The following is an 11,257-nucleotide window of genomic DNA, read 5'->3' on the forward strand; positions in this document are numbered from 1 at the left end:
ATAAGAAGGAATGAAATACTTATACATGTTATATCATGGATGAATCTCAAAAACATTATGCTAAGTGGAAGAAGCCAGACACAAAAGGTCACATATTGTAGGATTCCATTTATATGAAATATCCAAAATAGGTAAATCCACAATAACAGAAAGCAGACTGGTAGTTGCCAGGGGCTGGGAGAAGAGGGACTATAGGAATTAACTGCTTAATGGGTATGGAATTTTATTTTGAGGTGATGAGAATGTTTTGGAAATGAGAGAAGAGGTGGTGGTTACAAAACACTGTGAATGTACTAAAATGCCAGTCTACGGCTATGCTACCCTGAACAGGCCCTATCCCGTCTGATCTCAGAAGCTAAGCAGGGTTTGGCCTGGTTAGTACTTGGATGGGAGACCACCTAGGAAGACCAGGTGCTGTAGGTGTGCAAAAAAAAAGAGAGGGTGGATTATAAACTGACAAGGTCCTTGCAATCTGTGAGGTCAACCAAGGGTCGCCTCACCTAAAATAAATAAATAAATAAAAATAAATAATAATAAAATAAAATGCCAATCAACTGCTGCTCATTTTAAAATGGTAAATTTTATGCTATATGAATTTCACCTCGAAAAATATAAGCATATACATAAAATGGTCCCCAATTCTGCATAAAATGCCAGAGTAATAACTATTTCTTAAGATGGTTTCCCTTTATTCATTCTTCATGACGTTGGGGTAGTAAAATAAAAAAGAAGGGGTTCAAAGTACATAGAGTTTCAAGAAATTATATACTTTAATATAGCCTTATTCTAAGAAATGAAAAGGTTTTACACAGAGGCATTCTCCCAAAGGAGGGTCCTGGTGGAAGCGGGTAGTGGAGAGGGAGGGAGAGAGGAGAGAGGACAGAGACAGACAGACAGACAGACCTTAACATGCACATCAGTGATGTGCACATGCCAGCTCATGTGGAAATACAAAGGGCTTACAGATAAACTGTGGCAAAGTGAGATTAGAATGAAATACACAGACAAACATCCACCAAGACAATTCTTGAAGTTCCAAAGTCCTCTCTGATGAAGAGCTGTTTGTAAACTGGTGGCTATAGTTCCAACTCCCCCCAAGATTCAAAGTGTTTTGCCTACCTGTGACGAGAGGGTTCTGTCTGAGGTAACTTGGAAGGACCAGCCCAAAGAAGATTGAAAATCCAAGCACAAAGAGGTTCCGGGAAGAATTTAAATCGATGAACTGCAGGTTAGAGAGTCCAACAGCTGTGATCATACCTAAGGAGAAAACATCAGACGGCAGGTTCCATTAGCTCGCATGGATGAGCTTACAGCATGGGTGACAGATGACCCACGGCCATCAAAGGTAGACTTCCTAAAATGTCCTTTTTCTGTCCCATCATAAGTAGAATACCAGTGCAGTGTCAGACAGGGGGGTTAGAATGTGATCACCTGGGTCGCTGATCCAAATGACCTTCAGCCTAAGCATCCTCTGGGCTCATTTAAGGGTCATTAAACATCACACTTTCTTTCGACCAAAAAAAAAAAAAAAAAAAAACCAACTAAGGACATTAGTTCCTCCTCTACACACATTGCAATTAAACTGGGAAACCCACCCAACTATTTGGTCCCTGATTACAACTAAATGGCACAAAGATCAGAGGCTCATTGTAAAATGGTCCGTTTTAAACAACCCATTCAGAGGGAAAGATAGGTTGAGTTAAATCAATTAGAAATACCATTTAGAGAGACTAAATTTCACCTCGTTTTTCCTAGCCCCATTATTCTACTTCTGGTTCTACCTTCAACATAAATTCAGTACAGAGAGTGATGCAGGTTTTTATGTTTTGAAGGTGTGTCCTTTTGTATTTCAAAACAGAAATTTATTGTTACTTCCAATTTTACCGAAAAGATTTAACTAGCAAAAAAACATAACCCCTATGAAAATGGGAGGAAAAGGAGCCTGAGAGGGAAGTCGGCCATCGAAGAAATGGAAGTTTACCAAAGAGGGTACAGAAGAGGGCGCCAAGCACAGGATCCGGGAGGGAGGCGAAGAGGGCGCTGAACTTCCCGATCATGCCCAAGGCCAGCATGAGGGCGGCCCCGTACTGTATCACCCGGCGACTGCCGACCTGCAGGACACGCCAGAGGCAGAGATAGGCATTTACCTCTGAGTTCAGCATGAATTCCCCAGGCCCCTTGGTCACAAGTGTGACAAAATCCTAATTCAAAACCTGGGTTACTTTTAAGATTGTTAGTTAAGAGAGATCAATTTCATTTTATAATGAGGATTGATCTCAATGCACAGTTCCTAGAAATGACCATAAAGACACCAGAGTAAAAAGATTCCGTCACCTTTCCTCATTCTTGTCCTGGCCCTTCTCCTCCCCTTCACTGTACGGGGCCCCCAGGACTCGGCCTTTGTTTCGCTTGGCCCTGGGTGATGTCACCTGAGCATGGACCTGCTCCTGCACTCAGACCGTGGGTTTCTAATGCCCACAGTCAATGGCTGAGATGAACTTCTAGTCTTTCAAATGCAAACTGCAAAAGCTACCCTTTGCCTCTGCTTCTCTTTTGGGTTCCTGGCATCGCCCTTCACCGAGTTAACCTGCCCCAAAGCAACTCCACCTTCCCTGCACCGCGAATTAGACAAGACCCCAAAAGTTTCTGGAATTTTCTCTCATGTTGTCTTACCTGTGAGAGGGGGCACAGACTAGAGGACACAGACTGCAGAATTCTCAAGCCCTACTGCCTGGATGGCATCCCTACCCCACCTCTATCCATGTGACTGGGACAAGCAACTAAGTCTCTCTGGATGGCAGGATCCTCACCTCTTTAACCGTGTGGTTCTGCTTCGAGGATTAAATGAGACATGTAAAATAGTTTGAACAGTGCCTGGCAAGCATCGGGCTATTTGATAGCCTACCACCTGGGCTTGCAGCCTCTGGCCTTTTCTCTGCCCACCTGTCCTCTCCACTGGGGTGGAATGACCTTCTAACGCACTGGGAGGTCATCCCCTAAGTCCTCTGGCGCTCATGAAAAAAACACACTTCTCAGGCTCTTCCCAAGGGAGCCAAGCCCACTGGCAAGTTCCTTGTCCAGCCCCAGTCACGCTGGGGGCTTACCACCTAATCCTCAGTGTACCAGGCAGGCCCAGGCCTGCCTGTCTGGAACACCCTTTCCCACATCCCTCTTCTGGCTGGTTCCCAGACACAGCCTTCAAAACACTACCCTCTGCAAAGCCTTCCCTGATTCCACAGCTAGGCTCCTCTCCCGGCGCCCCTCCCCGCCCCACTCTGGGCTTCTGCTGCGCCACTTATATCATTTCCCACATGGTCTTATCTTTATCTGTTAAACCTGATCTCTACCTTCTAGAAGCTTCTGTCTAGTCTGCTGTCACCCAGGTAGCAGGAGGTGGAACTGGCACTCGGCTCAAGAATCCTGCATTGCTGGCCCCTACTCTGTGCTGCCTCTCCCAAAAAAATAACCTGAGGAGGTAAATCAGATAACAAGGGTTCCAGAAACATCTGGAGGGGTGTCCACAGAGCTTTAAGAATGATTCACAATAATGAAAAGATGGCTACTTACATTTAATTAAAATGAAATGAAATCTAAAATTCAGTCTCTTAGTTGCACTTGACACGTTTCAAGTGCTCCCCAGGCACCTGTGGCGGGTGGTGGCCCCCACGTTACAGGTGCAGAACACTGCTACCACTGCATGATGCTCCACTGGACAGTGCTGGTCTAGAGAGTCCAACAATTTCTCAAAAGACCCAAGGATCAGTTGATTAAGAATGAGAGTTGAATCTTACTGAGCAAACGAAGAGGTGACTGTCCAGCCAGAATCAGCACTGCTGAGACTAGAGCTCAGGCTTTATTGTTCCAATCCACAGCTCCTCCCATACAACAATGAATGTAGGGAAGCAGTGACAAAGGTCAGGAAACTGGCAAACCCAGTAAAAATGACCTACCATTAATTGGCTGTATTACGGGATAAAAAAGCCTTTTATTTATAAATGGCTCGTTTTTCAGCAAACATTTTTAAGGACCTACTACGTGACAAGCACTTGTTTGAATAGGGGAAGGGGGTACAAAGATGAGTAAGTCAGGTGCTAATAATGAGACTCTTATACTCTTGCCATTGTTACAATGTGTGGGAACCCAGTGGGAAGAGAAACTGAAGAGTTGGAGAGGGGGTCCCCAGAGATGGTCTTGAGGGATGAGCAAGAGTTTACTGGAGAAAGAGCATCCAGGCAGAGGGAGCCGCCTGTGCAAAGCCACCTCCTGGCAGGGTCAGGCAGCCCTGTTAGGTGTGCAGGGGGAGGGCTAGGCTGGCACCAGGGATGCCTGAAACAAATCTTACATGAAAACCATGCATGAAAGGCTGATCTGCCTCAGCTGTCAAAAACAAAAACACAAGCAGCAACAAAGCCATTCTACTGTTCAACGAATATTAATTGAATGCCTATTACATATTCTGTTCCAAACACCATTCTGTTCCAGACACAGCCCTAAAATTCCTGCCTCCCGGTGCTCACACAGACCCTTGCATCTCCTTCCTGATGGCCACCCCCTGGAATCTCTTCCCCACCTCCCTCCTGACCTCGTTCCTGAACTTTGGCTCTGCCTCTAGGGCCACTGTTTCTGACTTTCCAAAGTCTTCAATAGCATGGAAGCAGCAGAGGAAAAATGACCTTCCTCCGGACACCACCAGAAAAATACTACAGCCAGAGAGACGGTGTCCAGTCCTAGAAACAAATTTACGGCCTAATACGGAGGCACAGGGTGAAGAAACAAAATGGGGTACCTACAGCCAAGCTGCTAAATTACTACTATCGAGTAGGTTAAGGCATGAGGAAACGGTCCTGTTATTGTTCTAACTAGCCTGGGAACTTAAACTTTTGTAACTTTCCAATGAAACGGTCCTGTTATTGTTCTAACTAGCCTGGGAACTTAAACTTTTGTAACTTTTGTAACGTCTCAATGCCTGGATATATATCTGGATATATACCAGCCTTCCAGATAATGCTTACCTGGCCATCAGGTGTGACCAGACTTCCTGGTACCCATCTTTCGGACCCCCTGACATCTGACTGATAATCATTCTGGAACAATCCTAGGGCTAAGAATGAAAGGCTGATAATTCTCAAGAATGTGCTTTTTACGGTAAGAACTCTTGACTTTTCTTTCTTCTTCAGAACGCTTCTGGGTTTTTGCCTGGCTGTGTCTCCAGTCTGCAAATTCTAAGACCCTTGCACTAAGTCTTTATCACTGTAGCCAAAGTCTCTGGGCTTTTTGAGTTCGTTTGACAATATCATATAAAGACGGTATCTGTAATTTACTGTGAACCTACCACAAGCTGGACTCTGCTTAGTGCTTCACACCAAGTTATTCATTCCAGTGCCTTGCACACTATCTTGCTGACAAGGGCATGGAGACTCAGAGAAGTGATGTCACCTCGGGAGAAAGTGATGGAGCCAGGGCTGGAACCCAAAGCAGTAGCAGTCCCCTCCCACCATGTCTGCTCCTCTGTGGGACAGATGTTTGCACACACTCAGCAGAGGAGTCCTGCAGCTGGCATCTGACCCCTTAGAACTTCAGAACATACAACGGGGTAAGCAGCCTCAACTCCTAGTCAAACAGGTTAAAATTCCCATGGACATGGAATGGCATAACTGGATAAAGGATAACAAATAGTATAATTGCCAAGAAATGGAGGCAGATTCTTTGGACAAGCCATAGATCACCCTCTTTTCTACATGCTCTGGAAGTCTGATACAAAGACCCAGACCATTGCCATTCCCTAGAACTTTCTGCACTGATAGAAATATTCTATATCTGTGCTGTCTTTTGGCAGCCACTAGTCAGTCACAAGTGACCAATGAGCCCTTGAAATGTGGCTAGTGTGACTGAGGAACTGAATCTTTCATTTTAATTAATTTAAATTTAAACAGCCACATGCCATGGCTACTACCATATTAGATTGCACAGATCTAGATCTAGAATCATCAGGTTTCAGATCTCAATTCTATTCAGAAAAGTGACTTGTCCCAAGTCTTTCATCTAGATGACAGGCACAGAGTCTAGAACTTGTGCCTTCTTTTTCCTGGACAGGATCTCCCATTGGCTGCACACCTCAGGCCACAGAGAAACTGATGTTGCAAGTCTCACTTCCCCATCCCAAGGCACCTGTGGAGATGGATGGATTGTACCCGCTTGTGAGCCAGGGCAATGGAAACCGATTCCAGGGCTGACACTGCCTTGAAATAAATGCCATCTTCGCCTGAGGAAGTGACCCAAAGTGATTCTGAGGGAAGATCAATTCAGTTCATTAAAAAGCCCTGGCAGGTTGCCTTTTAGAACAAGCTGGCACCACTCAAAATGTAATAAAAATAATTATTCCCCAGACCACCTCAATCCTTGATTAGAAGGGAACCTCAATGAGCAGCACCACTTACTCCCTACAGTGACTCTGCCTGCCGATGACGTGTTTCAAAGGGTACAGAAAGGGAGCTGGCTTGCTCAACTGCCTTCCCCTGAAGTTTCCCCATTTACAACAATTTTACTTGATGCTATTTAAGATTAGTTATATGTCTACGGGTTCATGGCAGCAAATCGGCTCAAGAGTGAGTGGCTTATGCCCCATTTCTGTGTCCATGCGTTAGACACTCTGTGTACTCAGCATCTGTTTCTCACCACTAGTGGCAATAGGTCTCAGGGATGGCATTGGAGAAAGTGCCCATCAGGCAGCCCTCATGAGTGCTGTGCCAGGAGCCACAGGCAGCAGGTGGAGCCATCTGCACACCTGAGGCTGAACTCGGTGATGAACTTACAGGAAAACCAACCAATGTGTCAAGCATGCACCGTGTATGCCCTGTTCCCTCTCACCTGGATTTGTAGTCAAGATTAACCAAACTTAGTATTTGGTTTCTTTTTATCTGACTATAGAATCTCCCAGAGAGCTGGGCAGCGAATTTCTAATTTCACAGAGGTCAAACAGTTTTAGAAGGCTCCAGCCTACCCCCAAGTTCTCAGGACACAGGGCTCAGGTAAGGAAGACCTGTGACCCATGCATGCTGTTCTGGATGGTGAGCCAGTTCTCACAGTCTCTAGCTGCACATACAATGGCTGGGGGACCAAGCGGCATTCCTCGGCACCCTGGCAAACAGTACACTTTGGCCCTAAATAACTGGAATATGAAGTTTACTCGCTAGCAATAATTTGGAAGCCCAAGAATAAGTGTCTTCTTATTGAGGCTGGACTGTGGGGTGGGACGACCCCAAGGCCACGTGTCTGTGTACAAAGCTGGGTGGGGAGGAGAGGCAAGTAGGTGGGACTCCTGACCCTGGCCTTGTTCAACCCGAGTAACTCACTACGGCTTGTCTAATCCACTCCACAACTAATTTCATCTGAAAGAGAAGGATTCTGCTGTGACAACTTAAAAACCATATTAATTCTTTACTAAAAGAACAATTTTTTTTCTGTAACAAGTAGTAGTATCTCTCATCTAGAACTAGTGCCATCTCCTAATTGGTCCCTGTTTCCATCCCCTCCACCACCCACCGTGGTCACCTCTCACCACAGCAGCCAAAGTGGTCTTTAAAAATAATAAAACAAAACAAAAAAACCAGATGGAACAGTCTCTCTGGGGCACCCCCTTTCACTTAGTTGCCAGCAGCCTACAGGGTTTGCGTGACCTGGTCCTCGGTTACCTCGATGACTTCATCTGCTCTTCCCTGTCCCCGCCCCTCACTGGCCTCCTGCTGATCTGCCACATACTACACTGCACCCAAGACAGGGCTTTGAACTGGCCGTCCCCTGCCTGAATGCCCACTCTCCAGGCATCTGCACAGCTCTATGCCTCCCTTGCCTTGTTCAGGCCTTGGCCCAAGGCCATCTTATCAATGAGGCTTAACCTGACCACCCCCATTTAACACTCACCCTCATTCCCCATCCCCTCACCCTGCCCCATGTTTCTGTCATACTTAGTATGCTTACTGTTTATTGTTTGTCTTTCCCTGCTACAATGTAAACTTCACGAGAATGGGGCTGTTTTTCTTTTTTATTCACTAATGCATCCCAAGTGCCTGGAATGGCAGGCTGGCACAAGGTTGAGTGCTTAATAAAAATTTGTAGAATGCAAGAAGGAATGACAGCATCTGAGAGCCTGTCTACCCAGGCCAGCCAAGGGAGGAGAGACCCCCACCGGCCTTCCAAAAACCTATCAATGGAAAAAAATAAGGAAATGTGGGGAAGGTGATCTCAGAGTTGGGGGTCATCCTTTTGGAACTCAGGTGGTCAGACCAATCAGTGAAACGAGTCGACGTTTAGAGGCCCAACTATTTAATTAAAAAAGTACTTGTACCTTAGTAATTCCCAAAACTCCAATGTTGGGACTGGATGAAGTAGAGCCATTCCCAGTACCAAATATGCCATCGAGAACACAGGAGAGACCCTCCACGAATATCCCCCTAAAACGTAAAGGAATGGGGGAAAGAGAAACATTCATTCAATGGGGGAGGCAATCTACAGTATGCTCTAAATGACCATGACCCAAAGGCCTGGTCCACAGATCTGCAGCCTCCACACATCCTGGAAGGGGGAGCAATGCAGAGTCTCAGGCCTGACTCCAGACCTGCTGAGGCAGAGCTTACACTTGAACAGGATCCTTCACTCTCATTCAACTTTGAGAAGCACCTCTGTCACCACACATTAGACAAAGGTGTTCAAACAGAATTCCAAATTAAAGGATTTTAGCCAGAAAACAGAGCCATTTGTTGGGATCTAAGACAAACGTGGGCCGTCCACTGACTGATTTGATTTCTTTGCTATTAATATATAGTTACATCAGGAATGACATGTTTTGTAATTCTGTAAACAATGACGCTTTTTAAAAGAATCAATATACGAGTAATATAATCATATGCAACAGTTCTCTTGGAGAAAGACATAAAAAGCAGGACTATAAACTCTAACATTAGAACCATTGCAAGAGATGCTAAGACACAACCCATTACATCTCATCACATACAATCCCTTTCGGAGGAGCAGCAGCTGCTTGGGAAAGAGGCGCCAGTGGGGCATTGGGAGTGTGGTGATCTGGGCTATTTTCTCTTCTCTGAAGCCTCCATAGGGTCCAATTCACTCTCAGCATATAGAAACTAAAGACCAGGTGTGCTGAGAATCTAAACCCTACAGCTCATAAACTTCTAGATTCTGCAGACTTCATTTATTCTTGCTTTTATCTCTCCACATATAAATTATAATTATGAATAGATGACACAGCATCTACTGTTCAGAACGGCTGGGAAAACAACAATCAAAAGAAACATATATTCATGACCCCAAACCAAGCAAAGAACAATGGCAGTGTGGCACTTATTTTGATGAGTTTAAAGTCTACAGTGGTCTCATAGAGAATGTGTTAAGAAAGGAAGAGAATTCTGCTTGGAGCTACAGATGAGGAATGAGAGAGCAGTGGCAGTGACTTGCCCAAGGACAAACAGCCAATGAAAAGCCCTGATACTTGGCTGCTTTCATGCTGAAGCACTTGGCTTCTTCTCCAAGATCTTCCAAACCAAAGAGCAAAGTAATGAGGTACTGGGCCTGATGAAGAACTCATTTTCTCAGACACGTACCTGTTTATTGCATGGATAGGGGGCGGTGGAGCACAGGACAGCCGTGCGCAGGCGTAGTAGTCCCCGATAGACTCAATGATACTGGCAACAACCGCGCTGAGCATGCCGATGACACCAGCCGCAGAGATGGTGGGCAGTCCCCACTGAACTACGTAAGGAAAACAAACATGAAATTCTCACTTTCTTAGAGGGGGAGGCAAAAGTTAGCAGGATAGCGAGTCATTCAGAACTTCAGGACTCTGTAAGACCCACTCAGATTTCGAAACTAATGGAAACTTTATTTTTAAACCTAAGTCACTAATGTGTAGGTGCCTGGGAATAGTTCCTGAGCCAGTGGAAGTTGGCCATACCAGGACTCGTCTGTTCTATGTCCTTATTTAAAACTGTTTGGCAGGAAGAGGAAGGTGCTTCTCCTGCTTCAAAACCACAGTGTCTACTAAATTACAACTTAACATAGCCTGCTGTGTTGGGATAGAAATTGTATGAGAAGGATTTTTAACCCTGCTGTGCAAAGTGTGGTATGAACTCATGGTGCCCTTGCACTGGGGTTGGCATCAAATGAAAAAAGCATTAAATTAAAAAAGCTGAATTAAATCCCAACAGTAAAAGCATGACACAAAGTAGAGACAACCCTTAAGTAAACCATGTTATGGAAAATTAGATAGATTCCTTTTAAGAAAGCAAAGAGAAACCCCCGGTGGCTTCATTTTGAGTGTCTAGATTTAGTTAGTTCTTCTTTAACTTTAACTTTAAAGAAAAAAAAAAAATCTCTTTTTGAACCTTGAAAGCCATAGATGTTATTTAATAAAAATAGCATGAGGAACTTTCACTGTTAGAATGAACAGATTTCTTTGATAAAGTACCTAGACCTTTCCTTGAACCCTTGAACCTTGTATTAGTTATAATACAGCTACTAAAAATAAAGCACAGTGGAAAAGGAAAGATAGATAAAATGGTCTCTTATGCAGGAGCCAACAACGTAGCTCAGAAAACAGACAATGAAAGATAAAGAAACAGTGTAATGGGTAGACATCAATAGAAGGCAATCCAAACTGGGTCACAACGAGTACAAGTTAGGAAGTCAGGAAGAGGACAGTCCCTGCCCAGGATGGTTCTGGGCAGGCAGCAGCCTGAATGAGCATAGCAGATGGGCAGAACCCAGTAGAATAAGAATGGGCTGGTGTTTAGAAGAAGGCGTGTGTATGGCGTGGCACAGGCAGGTTTAGGAAGGGCTCGACATGCCACCTAGGGAGGCTTGGCCTCTGTCTTGTAGGTAACAGGGAGCAACCTTGGGTTTGGGAAGAAAAAGATGACACACAAAGTTGTGCAGAATATGCCTAGAGTGTGTATGCGGGCAGAAGTGCTCCCTCCTGCGGCTACTTTACCCTGTGGGAGAAGAGAGAGGATACAGCGGCGGCCTGTGGTTAGAGGGGCAAAGTGCACGTCCACGGAACATAACGGGGCATGCTCTATGCCCGCCAGCAGCAACCTTGGTCAACATCTCATCTCCAGGTGAGTTTGGAACAGATTTTTCTCATACAGATGATTTATCAAGCAACGTTCGTATTTTCTAAATAATTTTTTACATAGTTATCTTGTTACTAATGTAGTGTTGTGGTTTCATTTTAGTGTCTTGATTC

At 45.0% G+C, this 11,257-nt stretch overlaps 1 protein-coding gene and 1 pseudogene across 1 annotated transcript in view; one reads left to right on the forward strand and one right to left on the reverse strand.

The window, feature by feature from the left end:
* Positions 1-11,257, reverse strand: part of SLC23A2 (solute carrier family 23 member 2) — a 101,381-nt gene that overhangs the window by 7,612 nt on the left and 82,512 nt on the right. Inside the window, exons 11-14 of the mRNA XM_011369975.2 lie at positions 9,618-9,765; positions 8,345-8,450; positions 1,982-2,111; positions 1,120-1,257 (exon numbers count right to left, since the gene is read on the reverse strand). Of these exons, the coding sequence (XP_011368277.1) occupies positions 1,120-1,257; positions 1,982-2,111; positions 8,345-8,450; positions 9,618-9,765 (522 nt within the window). The remainder of the gene's footprint in view (positions 1-1,119; positions 1,258-1,981; positions 2,112-8,344; positions 8,451-9,617; positions 9,766-11,257) is intronic.
* Positions 305-423, forward strand: LOC111747035 (annotated as a pseudogene).

This window comes from Pteropus vampyrus, unplaced genomic scaffold (assembly GCF_000151845.1).
Source record: "Pteropus vampyrus isolate Shadow unplaced genomic scaffold, Pvam_2.0 Scaffold7, whole genome shotgun sequence".
NCBI lineage: Eukaryota > Metazoa > Chordata > Mammalia > Chiroptera > Pteropodidae > Pteropus > Pteropus vampyrus.